This window comes from Phyllopteryx taeniolatus, chromosome 12 (genome assembly GCF_024500385.1).
Source record: "Phyllopteryx taeniolatus isolate TA_2022b chromosome 12, UOR_Ptae_1.2, whole genome shotgun sequence".
NCBI lineage: Eukaryota > Metazoa > Chordata > Actinopteri > Syngnathiformes > Syngnathidae > Phyllopteryx > Phyllopteryx taeniolatus.
In genome coordinates, this window is record NC_084513.1 from 13,358,215 (window position 1) to 13,380,688 (window position 22,474).

Below are 22,474 nucleotides of genomic sequence, written 5' to 3' on the forward strand. Positions count from 1 at the left end.
TGTGCTGTATCAAATACGCTGTTTTGATTCTTCCAGAGAGGTAGCCATTTAACTTGCATTATTATTATTATTATTATTATTATTATTATTATTGTGGTTGCAGTTTTCACTGGTGTATACATGCACCACATCATACTAATTGATGTCCAATTTTTTTGGTAATCATTTCACTCAGCTACACACATGGAAAGAGCATTTCAGATACATTTATTGTGAGTTGTGAGATTCATGGTCGCCTTCTAAAATACACGCGTACAATATATAATATGTCAATCTTTGTATGTGCAGCCCAGCTGGAGGAGCCTCTACAAACGCGAATGACCCACAGCTCAAGTATAAAAGTGAATCGAGTGGAGCGGCAAGCATACATCACAGGAAGGCCATATCAACAACAGCAGTTTGGTTTTAGCGATAGAGCAAGACGACTGTGAGCAGATGTCAAATGCGAGAGACAGATGAACGGCGAGACCTCATACCTGGCCGGTTTGTGGAAATTTCAGAGGAAATCATAGCGCTGGTCCGGAATGGCCACTCTGCTTTCATTTGGGTCAATGGTGCAGAAGAAGGGGACATTTTCAGCAGCAGCCTGACTCTTTGTCAGCACGTTGAAAAAGGTTGACTTCCTGAAAATGCAAACAGTGGTGAAAGGGTGCGGTTGGGTTTTAACACTTTAATCCACCCAGAAACACCTCAGTGCCTAATGCAAATTGATGAATACTGTAAACCAGTAGAGAATCCATAATAAAATAAACGTATCAGAATGAGACAAATGCACCATGTTATGATCCCACAGATGTATTCGGCACAGCAACAAACGCTACAGACAATAACAACTGTCCAGCCTTTATAATGGCACAGCATTATTAACTGTAATCCAGGACAATCCCTTCACTCAGTGCTTCACAGTATAATGACAGTTTACCAGGTCCTATAGATGTGAAATTGCTCAAGATTGCTAAAGTGCATGCGGCCCCTCTTTAGATAAAGCGAAATTGGAGCTACTCTTGGGTCACCTTGTGCTGAGGAAAACAAGGAACAATCCACATCAATACAATGAGGTTCACAAGTGGACATGAGACTATAGAGTTCGTGCTTATTTACTTTATCCTATAAATCTTCAAGGTCATTACATGGAGGAATTGTTTTAATAGGTGAGAACTAATAATACATTTAGCTGGAGCGGCAAATATCAAATATTTTTACAATCGATTATTCTACCAAAGATCCCATCGATTAATTGGATCAAAAAAATGATTTAGCATATTAAACAACGTTATGTGCATGTGTGGTGCAGGTATTATTGTTGTCCACTTGGGGTCACCATCTTCATGTTTCACACTATATCTGTGACTTTAAGTGTTTGTGGCTTTAAAAGGCGGTGCCTGGCCTGGTGAGTGACGTGGGAGTCAGCAAATGAGAGTGCAGAGTCGTGAGCGGAGGTTAGCGGATGCCTCTAAACTGGCAAACAGTTAGCGAGAGTGCGTACTTTTGAGTCCCCGGGCGACATTTGTGGCCTTTGCAGCTTGTGTATAAATGTTTTTATTACGTGTTTATTTTGATAGCGTTTGTTCAATAAAGTGCACCGGCAGCAGTGTTTATTTTTGAACACTTGTGTGGGAATTACACTACGTTCTGACTCGTGGTGGTAGGCTATGTTAAATTAGCTAACAGTTTTAAGAATAATTTTGGAGCATTACAACCTGTCAGTTGACCTATCGTCAAAGCAAATTGTGAGGCCTGCAGGGCTCGACATGGAAGTGGAATATGACCTGTTATTACAATGCGTCACTGATGTTTCGCGAGGTCTTGTCTAAGCGTGTCTCATGTGCAAACAAGAGTGTGAGAGTGTGTGGGGGCGGAGTATGTTGACCTATCTAGCACTCTGCCGCCTGATACCACAACATGACATCAGCACAGAACCTTGACAGGTTGTCCACCTTGCCAGTGACATTCTGAAACTGCCTTGACCTATCGGTGTGTGTGTGTGTCAGTGTGAGACTCTTCTTTGCTCTGAAGCAGCATCATGTCGATCATAATGTGTCCGTGTCCTTTTCTTCAACAATCATGTCATCTCTGAGCAACAAGATAGTGAGAAGCCCTCGCATGGCACTGATGTTACGGTGAACTGACATCCTTGTACTTATTGGTCACTTTATTGGGTACACTCACACGCGATGATCTAATGCGACAACCTTATGTGATACAATACGAGAGTTGCAGCCAAAATTCTGCCTTTACATAGTACAAGTAAAAAAAAGTGCAACCATAATAATCAACATACTGTATTGTTTAATTAATACCGCTCCGTTTCAATCAAAACAAATCATATTATCTCCCTCAAGCAAGAAAATGTGTTTATCAGTAAGAATAAAAAAAACACTCTACAGAATTCTACTTTCTAAAAACACGATGAAATAGAATGTAAAAAAAAATAAACACTTTGTGCATCATGATTTCATACTTTAAAGCCCATTAACATTGTGCTCCTTCCTGTGTGCGCATCTTTACCACTAGGGTTCAGTACAAGATTGACATACATAAAAAACAAAAAAAGACTCAGTAAACTGCAGTAATATTAGTCATTTCATGAATATATCTAAGTATTGTTATATTGTCTGTCTAATGTGACCAAGAGACCTGGAGGGTGCCATCTAAGGCGCGGCGCATTCAAGCCATCGACGTGACTGCATACATCATGATCACGAGAACACAAAGCCCATGGTTTAAGTAGTTGAACACAAACTGATACCTGATGCTCGTTGATTTCAGATTTGAAATAGACATTAATGAAAATTAAATTCATGTACTGCAGAGTCAAACTGTCACCGCGTTTAAATGTGGAGTTTGTATTTCTCAGACTTTCTTCTTAAGCATGTGATGCCAGAACATCATGCTATCGCTGTCTTCCCACATTCAGGGCTCGTATTTAAGTTTCACCCCATTTGACGTCCAGTCTTATCGTCTTTCGCACAGCTGTACAATGCATCTGCATACTGCACATGCTCGTGCATTACATTAGAGAAGGCCGCAATCTGACTGTATTGTCATCAACATAAATAATCTTCCACTTACCGTACATTTGGCGGGCCCACACTTCCTATTTTCAGTGACGTGCCAAAGCTTCTAATCAGAGTTGAAGATTTGGCTGCATCTTCTCCTTTCCCCTGTGGAGACAATATACATGTTATTCGTATTATGTTTATTTCCTGCTCTTTCCTCATAGCACGCACCTTCTTTGGAGCCATTTCTCGCACTTCTCTCACCTTAATGAAAGTTGACATTGGGAGCCGCATGGCGAGCCGACCCCTGCTTCCAAATTTTGCGGTCGAGGCTATCGATGCAGCTTAATGGGCAGTTATGATATCACAGTGTACTATATTATAAGTTTGCAGTGGCAACTGGGCTCCTTTCTTGACATTTGTCAGTGGCTTTATATTCAGTACACCATGCACCATGTCATGTCATACAAATTGCAATCCATCTTTACAAATGGAATAATGCTTATTGGCTGGCACATAATAACACATTATTGTGGCTCATGCGGGGAAGTGTTTCAAATATTTTAGCTCTCTCTTAGGTGTAAGAAAATATTATAAACAGCTACCAATTTGCTGCAGTGTAGTTCAATAAAAACTGAAGTATCATGAATATCTTTAAAAAGGCAGTTGTTTTTATATATATATATATATATAAAGCTCTGTGCAGGTGCGCCTAACATTGTGGCAGGTGGGTTAGGCCTCCATGCAATGTCTGCTGCAATGACAGTCATATTAATATTTCATGTATATGCCACTTTGTTGGATTTCACACACATGCACATTCTTCTTTTTGCAATCATAGCAGAGCATTAATGCTAAGACTTGGGCTAATTGCGCTAATGTAAACGTCATCTTGACAAATTGTTCAAATACTTGGTAGAGCAATGATTTGCTTGAAAAGCAATTCACTATGTTGTAATTGAGGCACACGCGTCGCATTTGCACTGTTTGTGAGAGACAGGCTTTCGACTGCAGGCGCGCACACATTAGTTCAATGTCCTCACATCAACTTCCTCTCTGCGGAGACACAAATTAAAGCACACGGGGGCACAATTGCACATTAAAAAAAACACACACAAAAGAAAAAAACACATCGGCCAATAATCCTGCAGCCTGTTTAGTTGAACACGCAGAAAGTAAGGCGGTCATAATGCGGATGTGAATGAGGCAAGTGCAGGTTCCAGAAGGAGGTCCCAATTCATCATTATTTTGTTTTTGTGTGTGTGTGTGTGTGGATGCATTCTATGCACCCCCACTCAGACTCATCACAGTGGACGCAGAGCGTTTCGTTCGACCAAATAAATCATCGCCTTTGTTTAAGGTACATTGATCAATCTAATCGCGCGTAATGGGCTGCTAATTGGCACACGGCAGTGCTCACAAATGGGGAGCACGCCGAGCCAGACGTCCAACTCTTAAATTTGCACCGCGCTAAAACAGAACCCGAAGTGCCCTTTTTGTCCTCAAGCTAAATATTGGTTTTCCAAATCTAATAAAGAATTATATATTGCATATAATTAAAAAAAAAAAAAAAACGTTTTTGTTATTGTGTTTATATTATCAAGGCCCTGTGAAGGGTCCACATTTACGTTAAACGGGTTCAAGTCTCTCTATCACATCCCTTTTCAAATATATGGTTAACATCCAGAATTAGAAAATAACGTATTGCCCTATGTCAAATACAAATTGAAATGCCATCTTTTAAATATCCCCTTTACACAATGTAACTCATTTTAATAAGGCAATATTTAATAATATTAGCAAAATTGTCATGATTGCAAAACGATTTCATTTTCTTGGCAACGTGGATTTTATTTTATTTTTTCTACTCAGCCCTCCAATGTGTGTGTGCATTTTTATTTCAACAAAATAGGCTCTATTGACTGGCACCGTTCATTCTCCATAATTATGCTCATTTGAATACTGTAATACACATGCTTCGGTTGGACTTTTTTTTCCCCTCTCAGTAAAATTGCTTCAGCATTGAAAGAAGGGGTCAATTCACACAGGTTTGGGTGGCGGGGCAATTTTACATTATAAGATTATTCTTGTAAGAGATTTGTATTGTGACTTATGAAGCCTCCAATTAAATGTATCCAATGTAATGAAGTGTGTGAATGATTTCCGTAGCGATGTTGAAACTTTAAGAATATAATAATACACACGATAATGACCACCTGGCAGTGTTATGCGTGCACGGAGGCATGGCTGCTCGTAAATGACGCGTAACTGCACAGTTATGTAGGAAGTTCGTCTATCAGCAAAGCAGTCGTCAATGCCACTCATCACCGTACTTGCATCATATTTACTAAAATCATAACTTCAATGTTCGTTTGGCGTTTTCGTGCAAATCGTAGCTCGGGCTCCCTTTTTGTGTGCACGCTAAAAAAAAAAGAATAAAAAAAAAAACAAGTCTATAAGTGAGGTGTTTTTACACAACGAACACGTATTTTATCCCGTGATGAAGTCATCCGCTGTCAACATTTTCTAAAACAGAAAAGAACATGGAGACAATTAAAAGAAATCCTTACCTCCTGGAGGAGTCACCCCCAAAACGAAGCAAACAAGACGTTGGACATTCGAGCAGCAATTCATAAAAATAAAGGGAGGACATTAAAAAACGTCAAATCCAGTGAGGTCCAGTATATGTGAGCATGAGGCGAGGCTGAGAAGCGGCTGACCTGTGGGCGTGGCCCGTGGCGTCTCAACGCGCGCGCGCTCCTCCGATTGGCCGACAACTTCCGCTTTCCCATAAATCGCTTCCCGATTGGCTGCGTGCGCTCGGCGAGCTCCACTTCAAAACAAGACGCTCGCTCCGACTAAAAGTAGTGCCGGCGAACTGGAGCCAGAACAGAACCCGTGTTGAGCCTCGCCGCAACACGGAGGCTCTGGATCACTCCGGATCCCAGCAGCTTGGAGATCGCCGCCCATTGTCCCAGCCGCAGGACGCAACTCGGATATGGCTACCTCCATTCTTGGGGTGAGTTGTTTTCCAAGTGACGCTTGAGGCAACTTTTGCGAGTCCAACTTCGAATGTCAAGTCGGAGCGATGAGTACATGATGGTAGCTGTCGACGCGTGGTGTTGAAAAAGTGCCACTTTGTTGTTGTTCCCAAGCAGGAAGAGCCTCGGTTTGGAACGACACCTTTAGCGATGCTGGCCGCAACCTGCAACAAAATCGGAAACACAAGCCCCCTCAGCACTTTGCCCGACGCCAGCGCCTTCTCCAAGAGCGGATTTCACCCGTGGAAGAGATCCACGTCGAGCTGCAACTTGGGCTCGGCCCTGCCCGGCTTCACGGTGGCGACGAGCCGCGCCCCCGCGGGACTAACGCCGACGAGCGGCGCCGGCAGCAGCGCCTTCTGCCTGGCCTCCACTTCCCCGACGTCGGCCGCCTTCTCCAGCGACTACGGCGGCTTGTTCTCCAACGGCGGCAGCGTGTCGAGCCAGGAGTCCGGCCAGTCGGCCTTCATCTCCAAGGTGCACACGTCCGCCGAGAGCCTGTACCCGCGCGTGGGCATGGCGCATCCGTACGAGTCGTGGTACAAGTCGGGCTTCCACTCCACGATCTCCGGCGAGGTGGCCAACGGCGCGTCCTCCTGGTGGGACGTGCACACCAACCCGGGCTCGTGGCTCGACGTCCAGAACCCCGCGGGCCCCCTCCAGGGCTCCCTGCACTCGGGCACCCCGCAGGCCATCCACTCCCAGCTGAGCGGCTACAACGCGGATTTCTCCTCGCTCACCCACTCGGCCTTCAGCTCCACGGGCATCAGCCCCACCGCGTCTCACCTGCTGAGCACCGGCCAGCACCTGCTGGCCCAGGACGGCTTCAAGACGGTGCTGCCCGCGTACACGGACACCTCCGCGGCGGCCAACGCCATGATCTCCGGGGGCGGCTCCTCGCGGTCGTCGCGGAGGTACTCCGGGAGGGCGACGTGCGACTGCCCCAACTGCCAGGAGGCCGAGCGGCTGGGGCCGGCCGGGGCCAGCCTCCGGAGGAAGGGACTGCACAGCTGCCACATCCCGGGCTGCGGGAAGGTGTACGGCAAGACGTCGCACCTCAAGGCGCACCTCAGGTGGCACACGGGCGAGAGGCCGTTCGTGTGCAACTGGCTCTTCTGCGGAAAGCGCTTCACGCGCTCCGACGAGCTGCAGAGACACCTGAGGACCCACACCGGCGAGAAGCGCTTCGCGTGCCCGGTGTGCAACAAGCGCTTCATGCGCAGCGACCACCTGAGCAAGCACATCAAGACGCACACGGCCGGAGGGGGAGGCAAGAAGGGCAGCGACAGCGACACCGACACCAGCAACCTGGAGACCCCCAGGTCTGAGTCCCCGGACCTTATTTTGGAAGGGGTCAACCCCAGGATCACGGTTAAGGACCAGTCCCCGCACGACGAGCCCTGATGGGGGAAAAGGACCCCAGCATCCGAGCTGCATCGCACGGGTCTTATTTAATAAGGGAATCATATTTCATGAGGGAACAATTAAGATCTCACCACCAGACGCTTCAGCAGTATTTAATGGTGAGGAGAAAACTGTTGAACTTGGACAATGTGAGTTGCATCCTGTATATGACTAACGATGACGTGTTCAATTCATGTTTTTATTGTTCTTACTGAGCTTGGATTGTTTTCATTCGTGTTGCTTACATCCTGAACGTCAGGGATCGCGTTTACTTTCCGATGCACTTTGTAGATATTCTATGTACGTGCACAGCTTCTTCAAACTTTCGTTTTTATTTTGTATTTTTTGTTGCTATCAAAAAAATAAATCTATATATAAATGTTTACCTGTATAAATTCACACTTATACGACTTTCATTTTAAAAAGTAATTAAAAACACATTGAAAAGGCTTTTATTGTGTGATGTAGAATTTGACATCGATATTTGGGCTTTATTTTTAATTGTCAACATGACTGACTATTTTCCCCCAATAGAGTAAGTCATTGCTTAATGTGGCGTAAAAAATGCAAATGCTGTTAAATGCTATTAATTATAACTTTGGACACATGCGCAGCCCCATGTCTCTTGTATTTCAGATCAGGGATTCGCGTCTGGTTAATTTAAAAGCGAGCTTTTGTTCACGTGATGTTATTAAGCGGTTTCTTAAAAAAAAAAATCCTAAATTCTACAGTAATATTGCACAATCGTTTTGTTTTTCTTTTTCGCTCTCAATAAATAAAGATTAAGGGGCAAGAAGTCAGATGCAAATGCTGAAAAACGCTTCTTGCCGGGCTCGCTCAAATGTTTAATTGAAAAGGTTCAATGATGCTCTCAGACTTCTTTGTGTTTGGTCAGCACAGCGTCCAAAGTCTTTCAAAACGGGTCCGGCTGCTCACAACATTTCATCCACACGGTCGCCTCGTTTTTTGTTTTTTTGTTTTTAAATGTTAAACTGAAATGGGTGTAATGTAAAGAAAGTGGCATTTTTTTTTTAAACAGTGTGCACGCAGGCAGGTTGAAAGTCAGTGGTCAAATAAAACTGGACTCAAACAAAATTCGGTGCTATCCAACCCAAACTGGACCGAAAAAGTCATTTGAATTTGAGCATGTACATTAGTTGTTTCGTCTAGCTGATTAAGTTGATTATTTTTTTCGAGGAAAATAGGGGGGGAAATACGTCAGTTTGCCACATTTTAATCATGTACAACAGAAAATGGAGTACTTTTTCTCAGTGTACAAATAAACGAAATAGAGTGATTGAAATATTTTGTAGATCAACACAATTCGAAAAATACCCATTTTAATTGGTGGCATCCACTAAATTGTATGCAAACATTTCAATACATTTGCTCCACCTCTGTGCCAGTTTAAATGAAAGCAAAATACACATCAACCACCCCATTTTGATTTATTTTAAAAGGTTGACGACGGCCTTGCGCTAGTCTTTACTTTCCTTGTCGTCTAAATATTTGATTTGAAATATTTCAATACATGGAGCAAAGAAAATTAAAATAAAATGAGTATGGTGGACAAAAATGTTGGGTACGTGGTGCACGTCAACACAACATCAAAAAAAGGAATCAAATCCTAATCTAGATATTCAAACATGATTTATTTAATAATGAGAACATTGCACTCTGTCCAATCACAACGAACGCTATTCATTTAACACAGGCAACACAATTACTTGTAAATTAAAAGTTTTTTTTGTTTTCTTCAATTATATGACTCAAAAGCTGTCTAAAACATGACGGATTATATTGTAAAAACAAAACAAAAACAAAAAACCCCTGCAGTAACCCACAGAATAATTTCTCGAGGCCGTCTCACCATGCTAACTGTGTATAATATTGACAGCAGTAAAGTGAAGCGGATGTTGATATTTTGTCCACTGCTTCTCTCTACTGGTAGGAAAAGGAAATGCATGCTTCTTAAGTCCTTTCGAAAAAAAATGTCCATCCAGCGTGGTATAAGCAGCCCTCAGCGTTTTCTACTGCTCCTGCTTCTGTCTCTGCTTCGACTCCTCTCACCCGCCGCCCTTTCCTTTCTCTTCCTCTCAGCGTCTCCTCTGAGGTGTCGCTCTCTAGCCCTCTCGCCGCTGCGGCTCCGCTCTCGTTTTCGACCACCCTCTGCCATCTCCTTTTTCTTCCTCCATTCCTCCCCCGGGCTCCTTCCTCTCTCCGTCCATGTTTGTCGATATTCTCTGGCGCGGGGGCTCGCCGAGGACTTCTGGCGGCTCTGATCTGGCCTCTCGGCGCTGTTATCCCGGCAGGACGCCTTCTTCTTGCTCTTTTGTCGCTTGTGGCTCTTGAAGTTGCCATCGGAGTCGCTGGAGCTACTGGATGAGTCGCTGCTGCTGCTTGAGCTGTCGTTGCTCTCATGCTTTTTCTTGTGCTTCCTTTTGCTCCTCTTCTTCTTCTCCTTTTTACTCTTTTTTTCCTTGGAGTTCTGCTTTTCCAGACGATCGAGTTTCCTGTCGATGAGTCACAAGTGTTGATGCCGCATACAACCACACTATTAGGTATACCTGCAGAGTCTGTATCAAAAATTGTGCTTTTGATTGATGCGGTGAGAGAGGTATTATTTTAAATAACATGTTTATAATTGTGGTTGCAGTTTGCGCTGGTGAGGAACTGCACTGCATCATAGCAATAGCTTGACAAGGAAAACAAAATAATAAAGACACACCTCTCTGGATGATGCACTACGCTGTGTTCTACAATACTTGAAAACAAAGGAATTGTTTTCAATTACTATTACAAGTACATCTCACAGTCAGTGAAATATTCCATAATTTATTTTTTATATACATAATTTTGATTAGGCGGCACGGTGGACGACTGGTTAGAGCGTCAGCCTCACAGTTCTGAGGAGCCGGGTTCAATCCCCGGCCCCGCCTGTGTGGAGTTTGCATGTTCTCCCCGTGCCTGCGTGGGTTTTCTCCGGGCACTCCGGTTTCCTCCCACATCCCAAAAACATGCATTAATTGGAGACTCTAAATTGCCCGTAGGCATGACTGTGAGTGCGAATGGTTGTTTGTTCCTATGTGCCCTGCAATTGGCTGGCAACCAGTTCAGGGTGTACCCCGCCTCCTGCCCGATGACAGCTGGGATAGGCTCCAGCACGCCCGCGACCCGAGTGAGGAGAAGCGGCGCAGAAAATGGATGGATGGATGGATGGATAATTTTGATTATAGCTCAGAGCAAACAAAAACCCGACATTCACCAGCTCTAAAAACTACAATATTACATAATAAACAATCAAGAAACAATGCAAATGTTATTTAATGTAGAAATTAGGCAGAAATTTGCCCTCGGAAAAATATTTTCCCTAATTTTTAAAGAATCTATGCCATGTATGAGTACTAAAATAAATGGATTTTGCGACCATATTCTAATTTATTGAGATGCAACTGTATTTTAGATCTGGTAGTCCTTTACAAAGCAAATGGCAACTATAAATCATGTCCCAACACCACTTTTACATCAACATACCCAACCACATTTAGAAAAATATTAAGAATGAACATATATGGGTATAAAATATGTTCTTCTTACCTGAGGAGCTTCTGTTTCTGCTTTGTTGTTAAAGATTTCAAAAATTCCACCTCAGGATCTCCTTCTTGGTCGCTCGCAACATATTCCTTCAAAATAAATACAAATAAATACAAATTGGGTTTATTCACAACAAGATAAACACATACAGCTCTGACAAAAATGACACCACTACAAAATTTAATTTTTTTAAATCAGTAAAGGCCAACTTATTTTGCCATTTGTAGTTATACATTTGAATAAAATTAACATTTTAGCTTCTTTTCTGTAAGCCACTGACAACATAACTTCCAAATACAAATGCTTCTCAAGTGTCGTGTGAGTATGGCTAATATGCCGTGGGCACCCTCTAGTGGTATGCAAGAAATAAATTACAAATTCAACATTTTGATTACAAGCATCACCCATTCTTCACACACAAATCACAGCATTACCTATGCTTGTAATAAAAACGGAGAACCACTGATTTAGAGCATTTATTTGCAGAAAATTATGGTCAAAATAGCAAAAACAGTGCAGTGGCTTTTTGGTCTTCATTTTTCCAGAGCTGTACATTCACATCATGCTAAAATTATAATTTAATGAACTCTCTATGCCCTAGCAGTTAGTTACTCTTGAATCAAAATGCTAAAACATGACATTTGTTCTGTTCTGTTAGCATAGGCTAACAAAGGTTAGGCTGCCCTCTTTCAAGGATATGAGAATTTGTGTGTTCTTACAATATGTGTGTGTGTGTGAGAGTGAGAGAGCAGGTGAGAGAAAATGATTGTGCTGACAATTACCTGTGCTGTATCACAAACGGTTGCGCTCCGATCAAGGACACATTTCTTCAGGGCAAAGCCACTGTTACGCATCTCAGCCATTAGCTCGGAGGGGTGCATGGAGGGACCTGTTAGTGCAAATCACAGCATCACAGCGCCATTGATGGCAGACCGTCGCCCGAAGCCGTCTCCGCAGTGGGACTTTTGGGGGCGGCTTTGTTAACGGGACGTCTCATCAAATCAAGTCACTCCTCTTCTGGGTGAGCAAATCAAACAATATCATGTTCTGGAAAAGCACCGGTTCGGGAGAAATCACAATACATAATAATTACTTTGTTTCTTCTTCCGCGGGGAGGACGGCCATTAGAGCGCCGCAAAATTGAGCTGTTGACGGGACTCTCCCGGGGTGAAACATTATTACTCGCTGACTGCACAACTATGAATCTGCTCAAGGTTGAAAACGTGACAGATTTAGCTCCTGAAATCTTTTTTGTTGGACATGAGCTCCACTCACTGCAAATATTATTCTGTAACTTGAATTTAAATAAATAAATAAATAAATAATAATAGTCGAGGAAAGACGGGTAAGATCCACACGCACATCTGATCTAATACAAGAGACCTAACACTCAATCGTAAAACACAAACGTGTTTTATTAATGTGGTTGCAGTTTTGGTGTAGAACTGCTTTGTAATACAGCAAACTGTTTCTAGTATTTTTACTTCTTGTTGCTAAGTGTCCAAAATATAAACACTGTTGACTAGTTTGCATCACAGTTTTAGATAAATGCAAACAAGAACCATTGTAATAAACATTGTGTTAGCGTTTATCAATCATTTTAACAGTGGACAGCAAGGGTGTATTTAACCACAATAGTTACAGTATTTACCACAGACACGAATATGAAGAAGCCTGAAGATTTTGTTCCAACACCGACTGCAATTTTGAACTATTCCTAATTCCTTCCAGCTTGACTTGAGGCCTCAGTTCCAGCTGAAGAAAAACAGCCCTAAAGCATGAGGCTGCCACAACTGTGCTTCACTGCAGGTGTGGTGTTCTTTTTGGTGTTGAGCAGTTTGCGCCAAACATACTTTCGGACTTGCGGCCAGAAAGTTCAACCTTGCTTTTACTGGACCGGAACCAAATTTTCCCAAACGCATGTCGAAGAATCTGTAGCAGTCAGTTTGAGCAAACTTTCAGGCTTCTGCTAGAAAGTAAAAGAAATGTCAGGAAAAGCCTACTAAAAGAACTGAACTTTATTTATTTCATCAGAGGCATTTTAAATGGTGTCGGATGTGTGCTGACTCCAATTTAACATGACTCTAAATTTGGTCAATTCTGAACACTGCCACATTTCCAGACAGTGTGCATGATCATGCAGCCTCATTATTGCAGTTGTTTATTTTCTCTCGTGACAAGATTTTAAAAAAATAATAATAATAAATTGAGTTGTACAGGTAATGGGTGACATTAACGGTTTCAGTCTTTAAATGATTTATCTTGGTCTCTTTCTTTTCATTGCACAAAAGCCTGGCATTTGAATAAAGGTGTGTAGATTTTTTATATCCATTGTACAGTAACTGTTTCTGTCAAGTGCACTGGTTGTGGAAAAAACCCTCCCATTTTTACTACATCATACTTGATGAAACATGCTCCCCTGTGCCATCACCCCACTTCCTTGTCCCCACACGCACACACATAGAGAATGAGTTGTCTTAAATTGTAAGATCTAAACATTGCATCATCACAGAATGTCATTAATTACGCATGCCTTACAAAATACTCCCACACAACCAATGTAAGAGGTAATGTGTAAAACAAGTGCGATCCACGTGTACCTGCTGTCTCCTCTGAACCCACAGAGCTGGCGTTGATGCCTGACAGTCCAAACAGAGGGCATTCTCTGTCCGTGTTCACGTGACCCCATTTGTGGCATTTGATGCAGCGCACATTGCGCACCTTGAACATGAACACAGCTTGGCATGTATTCAATTAACTTAGCTTCCTAAACACCATATTGGCACACTTAAGTTGATTGACAACTTGAGACAATAACACGCAATGCCATGTCGTCTTCTTGTTTACATTTCTTTAGTGCAGATTTAAATATTAAATATTTTTCAAATGGAAATTTTAACATGAAATTTAACAAACATTTGTTGGTATGCAGGCAAATGACAACAAAATACCTGAATTCCAAAAGGCTGGTCTCTGATATTCATGTCATCTTTAGCATATCTGAGAACATAATTACAATTCTGGTTAAATAACTAGAGCATTACAGATTTTGCAAAAAAAAAAAAAAAAAAAGTTTTACTTTTCTCTAGGAGCTCCCTTCTGCCATTCAAACTTGTACTCCTCTTCTCCTTCCTTATAGAAAAACGGGATACAAATGAGTTTAGCTTGTAAATAATAAATAACATAACAGAATTTTAAGGAAGCCCATAAAGAGAAGGCAAAGCTCCATGAATTTTACCTCTGCCTTCTCCTCTGCAGTAGGAACAGGAATTGTGCAGCAGAGAAAAGCAAGTGTTAGGACTGAACATTGCTGGCAAATATATACAAGTACATTGACCAAAAGTAAAAATCCAACACTTTCATTGCTGGCAAATATATACAAGTACATTGAACAAAAGTAAAAATCCAACACTTTTTTGTGCCCATTTTTCATGAGCTGAACTCAAAGATGTAAGATTTTGTCTATGTACACAAAAGGTCTGTTTGATTCAAATATTGTTTACAAATCTGTATACATCTGTGTTAGTTTGCACTTCTCCTTTGCCGGAATAATTCACCCATCTCACAGGTGTGACTAATGTAGTAAATCTGCACCTTTGAGAGCAGCCTTATTGTGGGCAGTTTTAGGATGTTGTCGGATTATCTCGGCAAAGGAGAAGTGTTCACTAACAGATTCATGAAAGATATTTGAGGTATTTGTGTGTGTGCGCGGCACACACACACACGTTTTGAAACTGAGCTCAGCTCATGAAAAATAGGCGCAAAAATCTAATTGTTGAGTTTATATTTTTGTTCGGTATACAAATAGAAATGGTAGAGTTATGATGACGAGGTTACTTACCTTTTGACGCTCCTGGTGGAGCCTCATACATGAAATTGAGGCCATTTTTAACACGATCATCCCCCATCAACACCCTAAAGGTGAGGAAAACTAAATAAACACTCAAATATTCATTATGGTTATTTTTTTGTGAAATATTTAAACCATTGTGATATTTATTAGGGCAGTGATTCCCAACCACTGTGCTATTATTATTCTTATTGTGCTAGACATAATTTACTGATTTTTCTTGCTGCTGTAACAGTGACAATAATGTCCTATTCTATTTTAATCTATTCAATGAGATATAATCAGATGTGTCTGAGGAAATTATCCAATTTTACTTAATTGGTCCAAAATTCTTCTTTTCAGATCTCCGTGTGCGTCTTTCTCCAGATCCTGCAAGTATATCAGCTTTGTGTTCAACTAAACAGGCCCATATGTAACACCGAGTAAGCCAATTTGTGAGTAGATTGAGACAAGAGCATCATTACATACTTTATGCTGCATTCCTTTCCCCTTTGGGGATATTGGTTGATGTAAAATACATGACTCAAAAACAAAGACAACAACAGTGCATTAGGAGTTACCTGTTGTTGTAGGTGTCCTGCTCTTTCAGGTATGCCTGCATCAGGTCTTCCTGCTTTCGCTTATCGAAAGTTAGTTTCTGCTCGGCTATCCATACCTGCACAAGGAAAAGGAGGATCACACTTGGGAAATTTTCTGGAAAGTGTACAGCATTGGCATTCATACATTGTAAATTTTGTTCTACAAGCATGCTAACAGTAGTGCTAATCTAAAACTCTAGCTAACAAATACCAATTGAATGACATTAAAGGGCAATGCCAATGGCTACACTGAGATTACCAATCAGTGTATCCAATTTCACTTAATAATCAAAATAATGTTAAATAATCTTTGTTCATCCATCTATAACAGCGACGTATAGTAACAGGCAGAACATTTAATGCTCTTCTACTACATGGCAGAAAGGACAATTAACCTGTGTAATACACCGGTTGCATTTATGCAACAGGATAATGGCGTTGTATTCAATTAAAAAGGGCCAGCTTGCACACTGAATAAGTAAATTTCTGAGTAAATTGAGACAACATTATTATTATCTCAGTGTATACATACACTGTACAACACCAATGAAGTTGGGACGTTGTCTTAAAAATAAATAAAAACAGAATACAATGATTTGCAAATCATGTCCAACCTATATTTAATTGAATACACTACAAAGACAAGATATTTCATGTTCAAACTGATAAACTTTATTGTTTTTAGCAAATAATCATTAACTTCGGATTTTATGGCTGCAACACATTCCACAAAAGCTAGAACAGGGTCATGTTTACCACTGTGTTACATCACCTTTTCTTTTAACAACATTTAATAAATGTTTGGGAACTGAGGACACTAATTGTTGAAGCTTTGCAAGTGGAATTCGTTCTCCTTCTTGCTTGATGTACAGCTTCAGCTGTTCAACAGTCTGGGGTCTCCGTTGTCGTATTTTACGCTTCATAATGCGTCACACATTTTCAATGGGAGACAGGTCTGGACTGCAGGCGGGCCAGTCTAGTACCTGCACTCGTTTGCTACGAAGCCACGCTGTTGTAACACGTGCAGAATGTGGTTTGGCATTGTCTTGCTGAAATAAGCAGGGGCGTCAATGAAAAAGACATTGCTTGGATGGCAGCATGTTTCTCCAAAACCTGTATGTACCTTTCAGCATTAATGGTGCCTTCACAGATGTGTAAGTTACCCATGCCATTGGCACTAACACAGCCCCATACCATCAAAGATGCTGGCTTTTGAACTTTGCGTCCATAACAGTCCGTATGGTTCTTTTCCTCTATGGCCCGGAGGACACGACGTCCACAATTTCCAAAAACAATTTGAAATGTGGACTCGTCGGACCACAGAACACTTTTCCACTTTGCATCAGTCCATCTTAGATGAGCTTGGCCCCAGAGAAGCCGGCGGCGTTTCTGGGTGTTGTTGATAAATGACTTTTGCTTTGGATAGTAGAGTTTCAAGTTGCGCTTACGGATGTAGCGCCGAACTGTATTTACTGACATTGGTTTTCTGAAGTGTTCCTGAGCCCATGTGGTGATATCCTTTACACATTAATGTTGGTTTTTGATGCAGTGCCGCCTGAGGGATCGAAGGTCACGGGCATTCAATGTTGGTTTTCGGTCTTGCCGCTTGCATGCAGTGATTTCTCCAGATTCTCTGAAACTTTTGATGATATTACGGCCCGTAGATGATGAAATCCCTAAATTCCTTCCAATTGTACGTTGAGGAACATTGTCCTTAAACTGTTCGACTATTTTCTCACGCACTTGTTCACAAAGAGGTGAACCCCGCCCCATCTTTACTTGTGAATGACTGAGCAATTCAGGGAAGCTCCTTTATACCCAATTATGGCACCCACCTGTTCCCAATTAGCCTGTTCACCTGTGGGATGTTCCAAACAGGTGTTTGATGAGCATTCCCCAACTTTCTCAGTCTTTTTTGCCACCTGCCAAATATGACAACGGAGACCCCGGACTGTTGAACAACTGAAGCTGTACATCAAGCAAGAATGGGAAAGAATTCCACCTACAAAGCTTCAACAATTAGTGCCCTCAGTTCCCAAACGTTTATTGAATGTTGTTAAAAGAAAAGGTGAAAATCAGTGGTAAACATGACCCTGTCCCAGCTTTTTTGGAACATGTTGCAGCCATAAAATTCCAAGTTAATGATTATTTGCTAAAACAATAAAGTTAATCAGTATATCTTGTCTTTGTAATGTATTCAATTAAATATAGGTTGAACATGATTTGCAAATCATTGTATTCTTGTTTTTATTTATGTTTAACGCAACGTCCCAACTTCATTGGAATTGCACTTCCTGTGACATTTATGTTTGGTGGTGTCCGGTGACATTTTTCTCATGTAAAATATGTGCTCCATAAAGGTTGTGAAACACTGGACTGTAGTACACTGTATTTCTTAATGAATCTTATAGCCGATAATGAAGCTATTATCGGGCTTTTAATCCATTTTTGGGCGTTTAACTGCCAAGTGGCTGCAACTCAAACCAGGTGAAGGAAGGAAGCTTTGCTAGTAAACTAAACGGTATACCCCAGAGCTTCATTCCGCGACGGTAACTTTTACTGACCTTTTTGATATTCGACTTCGACGCAGGGTGAAAATCCTTCTTACACATGAAGTTGGCAAAAGACTTCCCCATGGCTGATAACCTAAAATGTCTATTGAGGGTTAAAACGAGATTTCAGCTAACACCCGCTTGCCTCGCTCCCCCCGGAAGTAAACTAGAAGGAAGCGGAAGTCGTTGATGCGTTCAATGTATTTAGTGGAATGTCTACTGTCTCCTGGGAAAAATAGTGAATACACAAGCATATTGTTTCAATACTTTACTGTACATTTAAGATGGTCCAGTTTTAACGTAGCTTTTAAATTTGATGTGTCATCGAATAATGATGTGATGTGACGTACGTTGCATTTTCACATTTACTTATTAATATATATGTCATTACAGAACTTGATTGTAACGTTGGCGGTTGTGTTAGGTATGTACTGTAATGCACGTTTATTCTTTGTTGAAAAAATGCTGTGTAGCATTTATTGCCATACCACATCCTGTATTTCTTTATCTGAACCACTAAATGGACAATCTACTCGTTGTCATGTAGGTTAGTGACAACGCATTTTAACTGTGAAATCTGACGATAAATAAATGTATCATTTATACTTTACTTTTGAATAATTTAGTGTATCCCAAACATCATATGTTCACCAAACAATACATTTAGTAATATATATTTTAATGACCCCATGAGTTATTGACCCGCGTCATTAAATGCACTAGATATTATTTAATATTATTATTATTATTATTACTAGTAGTAGTAGTAATAGTAGTAGTGAAATAAGATTGATTTCAATAAAAATTCCGAGGAACCAGGAACGCACCACTAAGGGTTACTTTAAACCGCAAAAAGTGTCGTAAACTCCAGAACACTGCAGGATGCTCCGGTAAAATACTATGTTATGTGGTTTAACATCTTATGATATATTTATGTTTTATGCTATATTTTTACGTGAGCGCATATAAAAAAAACAGTAATGTAATTGGTATCGATTTGTGTAATGAGAAGCAGCCAATCACAGTTTAGTCACGTGAGTGTCGTAAACAACGGAGCTGTCGAGATTATAGGAAGTAAAAGACCGTAAAATGGTAAATGCGTAAAACAGTTAACAATTGTATTACCTATTATTTTGGCCTATTATTTGTCTTTCATTTGCTCTTGCACGGTGTTTGACATTTTTGGATACAATGTTGTCTGGTCATGTATGAGGTCCCGATCACAACCAATTGAGCTCAGTCAGCCTGTGATCCAACATGCGTCCATGTTCTTGTGACACCTTTGTGGCTCTGCCCCCCTCCACCGAGGGGCACCGCATCATTTTTGGAAAGAACTCCGACAGGCCTTGTGATGAAGTCCAGGAAGTGCTTTTTTTCCCTGCCTCAGACTATGAGCCGGGGTCAAAGGTCAAGGTGGGTGCACTTGCTATAGCCTCAGTATTCCCACTTTGTGACCCTTTTGTGATAACATTATTTTTCCTCTGTCTCTTTTCCGGGTACAAAGTGTAGTTACATCGAGATCGATCAAGTTGCCCACACGTATGCAGTTGTTTTGAGCAGACCGGCGTGGCTGTGGGGCGCAGAAATGGGTGCAAATGAGCACCAAGTGTGTGTTGGGAATGAGGCTGTGTGGGGAAGAGAGAGTGCTGAAGGTGAGGAGGCTCTTCTTGGCATGGATCTTGTAAGGTAAGCTCACTGTACAACTTTGTAATGGATTTTTATCATAACAAAACATTTCTACAGCTGATATGTCATGCCAGAATGCATTGGGATCTGGGACCGCCATTTTTCCAGGCTTGCACTTGAGAGGGCTGACACTGCTGAGAAATGCGTGCGCGTCATAGCCGAGCTTCTGGAGAAACACGGCCAAGGAGGAGCTTGTTTAGAGGAACAATGTGACTTCACCTACCACAACAGTTTCCTGATCTCGGACCGGAAGGAGGCCTGGGTGATGGAGACCTCCGGGAAGTACTGGGCCGCAGAGAGAATGGAAGGTAATGAGGAGCAACTTGCTAAGACATTGCACTTAATTGCTAGTTATGCAAGTTGATTGAGATAAGCAGGAAGTTTATTGGCTTACCTTGCAACCAGAACTAATATAGTCATTATTTGTTGTTGGTAGATGTCAAATATGACTGCTTGTCAATAAATTGTTATTAATCGTAACGACAAGCTATATATTCAAAACGATGAAATTATAATTATCGTTTTGATGGCTGTCTTTCAGATTTCATCATCCCTAATAATTATACATACGTAATGTATTACATTTATCCATCCATACATTTTCTATAGCGTTTGTCCTCAGGATTCCAGGTGAGCTGCAGCCTATCCAGACTTTGGGCAACAGGCCGGGGTACACCCTGAACTGGTCGCCAATCAATCACAGGGCACATATAGACAAATAGATATTCACATGCACATTTATGGACAATTTATAGTTTTCAGTGACTTAACATGGGTGTTTTTGAAATGTGGGAGGAAGCTGGAGTACCCGGACAAAACCCAAACAAGCACGGTGAGAACATGCCAGATAAAAAGCTGAGATTTTAATCCTGAACCTCAGTCTCCATGCTGCCCATAATATATCATAAATAAATAAAAGATGCCTAGATTTCAAAACGGTTGCAGTGGATGAAGTGTACCTAATAAAGATGAGGCAATGTATTGTACTTTTTGTCCACTAGAGGGTGCTTTTAGCTAACGAAAAGAACGAAAGTATAGTCTGCTTATCTAATTTGTGCTTTTAAGATAGAACTATCTGAAATATTTTTATTTTTTTTAAATTACCATTATTTCCTCTTTAGGTGGATATCGCAACATCTCAAACGAGTACAACATCACAACTAAGATTGACAGAGAACATCCTGACCTGCGCAAATATGCACAACGTAAAGGCTGGTGGGACGGGAAGGTCCAGTTCAATTTTGCTGCCGTCTACTCCTACATGAACACAGGCAGAATTGAAGCATCTGGCAGTCGATACTGTGAAGGAAAGAAGTTGCTGCAAAAGAGCAATGGTTAGTTGTTATACAGCTCCTTATTCGAGAGCAGCAAGTTATACAAAAAGCATTGGAACATTGAGCAGTTGGACAGTGGCATAAAAAAAAGTTCAGAGAAGGTCAAGTTAAGTTCACCTGTAAATGCTCTAGTGCATTTTAGGTTTATTCACCTCAAATTTCACCTCATAGCCCATTATCTCTAACTTTTTGTGAGTGCTAATGTGTTTTACAGTATGGTAGCATAAAGCAGGTTATGCAGTTATTATTTTAATCTATTAAGGGCACATCACCGCTCAGACGATGATGGACATCCTGAGGGATAAAGAGAGTGGCATCAATATGGAGGGCATGTTCATGACAACAGGCAGTATGGTGTCGGTGGTACCTGTGGATCCAGCTCTGCCAGGGGTTCACTATTTCACTGCTACTCCATCCCCTGAAAGGTACAATTTTACCAATGTCTACTGCATAAAATGGAATGGAAACATCCTTTAAGCTCCAGAGATCATCATAAGAAATTGATATGATTAGTTTATGTATTTAACATTGGGCAGCATAGCGGTGTAGTGGTTAGCATGTCTGTTTCTCAGTTTTGAGGTTCCGAGTTAAAATCCCAGCTCAGGCCTTCCTGTGTGGCGTTTTGTGTTTTTGCTCTGCTTGGGTGGGTTTTCTCCAGCTTCCTCCCACAATCCCAAAACATGCACATTAGGTTAATTAAAAACCAAATTGTCCTTCGGTGTGAATGTAAATGTTTGTTTGTATGTGACCTGCGATTGGCTGGTGACCAGTCTAGGATGTACCCTGCTTCTTGCCGGAGAGGCTCAAGCAACTCTGAGGACAAGCACTATAAAAAAAATTATTTTACAAATTAGTAGACCAAATGTTCCATGACTACAAGAGATGGCGCCGCCCATGCTCCTCTTTTGTGCAACAGGTCAGTGTTCAAACCCTTCATCTTTGTGGAAAACATGAAAGTGGAGCTAAAGGAGACCACTTCTCCCAGTTATGGCCCAGTAAAGAAGTCTCACTTTCAGAGCAAGCCTGACAGAAAGCACAGCTTGTTCACCAAACACGACGTGGTGTCAGCCGTTGAGACACACAAGGTGAAACAAGTTCACGTGAAGTCATGTCTCAGCCATGTTGTGAAGAATACTTTTACCTATGCGGTTTTTATTCTCCATAGGGGCGAGGAGAGCGGCTCACTCGCGAAATGAGGAGGTTAGAAAGTGAGAGAATGAAACAAATGGAGGGGATTCTTTGTCATGGCATCAAGCAGCCTGATACTTTACTGGATCTATTCTCCAGCGCTGTACAGGATGAAATGGAGCTGTACAGCAAAGGCTTCTGAGTCAATCATTCAGGACACAGTTCAGACCATAAACTAAGTAGTATGTACCAGAAACTATCACAATGACATGTAAGCTCAAATAAAGTGTACTGCATGTTGACTGATT

The 22,474-nt window shown here is 41.5% G+C and overlaps 4 protein-coding genes across 9 annotated transcripts in view; 2 read left to right on the top strand and 2 right to left on the bottom strand.

Annotated features, from left to right (window-relative positions):
• The window catches only part of LOC133486382 (uncharacterized), a 60,665-nt gene extending 54,940 nt beyond the window's left edge, over positions 1-5,725 (bottom strand). For all 4 annotated transcript variants that reach the window (XR_009791013.1, XR_009791012.1, XR_009791014.1 and 1 more), the window contains exons 1-3: positions 5,570-5,725; positions 3,073-3,164; positions 477-623 (exon numbers count right to left, since the gene is read on the bottom strand). The gene's annotated coding sequence lies outside the window, so the exon portion shown is untranslated. The remainder of the gene's footprint in view (positions 1-476; positions 624-3,072; positions 3,165-5,569) is intronic.
• A 128-nt stretch (positions 5,726-5,853) lies between these two features.
• Positions 5,854-7,827, top strand: sp9 (sp9 transcription factor). Of its 2 annotated transcripts, none has more exons than XM_061791409.1 (2): positions 5,854-6,018; positions 6,155-7,827. In XM_061791409.1, the coding sequence occupies exons 1-2, from the start codon at positions 5,998-6,000 to the stop codon at positions 7,442-7,444; spliced, it is 1,311 nt and encodes a 436-aa protein (XP_061647393.1). In that variant the 5' UTR covers positions 5,854-5,997; the 3' UTR covers positions 7,445-7,827. The 2 variants fall into 2 exon arrangements, with proteins under 2 accessions (XP_061647393.1, XP_061647394.1); XM_061791410.1 differs by having other exon boundaries at positions 6,158-7,827.
• Positions 7,828-9,075: 1,248 nt separating this feature from the next.
• On the bottom strand, positions 9,076-18,196 carry cir1 (corepressor interacting with RBPJ, CIR1). The gene is made up of 10 exons (XM_061791411.1): positions 18,031-18,196; positions 15,449-15,543; positions 14,880-14,953; positions 14,277-14,290; positions 14,118-14,170; positions 13,990-14,038; positions 13,639-13,759; positions 11,821-11,927; positions 11,042-11,127; positions 9,076-9,957 (listed from the first exon to the last, which is right to left on the bottom strand). Exons 1-10 carry the CDS (start codon positions 18,100-18,102, stop codon positions 9,465-9,467), a joined length of 1,164 nt encoding a protein of 387 aa, XP_061647395.1. The 5' UTR covers positions 18,103-18,196; the 3' UTR covers positions 9,076-9,464.
• A 738-nt stretch (positions 18,197-18,934) lies between these two features.
• scrn3 (secernin 3) lies at positions 18,935-22,468 on the top strand. Of its 2 annotated transcripts, none has more exons than XM_061791940.1 (7): positions 18,935-19,431; positions 19,523-19,704; positions 19,813-20,012; positions 20,826-21,038; positions 21,301-21,463; positions 21,955-22,123; positions 22,204-22,468. In XM_061791940.1, the coding sequence occupies exons 1-7, from the start codon at positions 19,276-19,278 to the stop codon at positions 22,366-22,368; spliced, it is 1,248 nt and encodes a 415-aa protein (XP_061647924.1). In that variant the 5' UTR covers positions 18,935-19,275; the 3' UTR covers positions 22,369-22,468. The 2 variants fall into 2 exon arrangements, with proteins under 2 accessions (XP_061647924.1, XP_061647925.1); XM_061791941.1 differs by having other exon boundaries at positions 19,298-19,431; positions 19,528-19,704.
• Positions 22,469-22,474: the final 6 nt, after the last annotated feature.

Excerpts from the sequence above, each read along its gene's own strand:
- cir1 (XM_061791411.1), bottom strand. The coding sequence starts at position 18,102 with ATGGGGAAGTCTTTTGCCAACTTCATGTGTAAGAAGGATTTTCACCCT. Across the intron at positions 14,039-14,117 it reads AAGGGAGCTCCTAGAGAAAA|ATATGCTAAAGATGACATGA; the intron begins GTAAAACTTTTT and ends TTATGTTCTCAG. Across the intron at positions 9,958-11,041 it reads CAGAAACAGAAGCTCCTCAG|GAAACTCGATCGTCTGGAAA; the intron begins GTAAGAAGAACA and ends ACTCATCGACAG.
- sp9 (XM_061791409.1), top strand. The coding sequence starts at position 5,998 with ATGGCTACCTCCATTCTTGGG. Across the intron at positions 6,019-6,154 it reads TGGCTACCTCCATTCTTGGG|CAGGAAGAGCCTCGGTTTGG; the intron begins GTGAGTTGTTTT and ends GTTGTTCCCAAG.
- scrn3 (XM_061791940.1), top strand. The coding sequence starts at position 19,276 with ATGCGTCCATGTTCTTGTGACACCTTTGTGGCTCTGCCCCCCTCCACC. Across the intron at positions 20,013-20,825 it reads GGCCGCAGAGAGAATGGAAG|GTGGATATCGCAACATCTCA; the intron begins GTAATGAGGAGC and ends TTTCCTCTTTAG. Across the intron at positions 21,039-21,300 it reads GTTGCTGCAAAAGAGCAATG|GGCACATCACCGCTCAGACG; the intron begins GTTAGTTGTTAT and ends TAATCTATTAAG.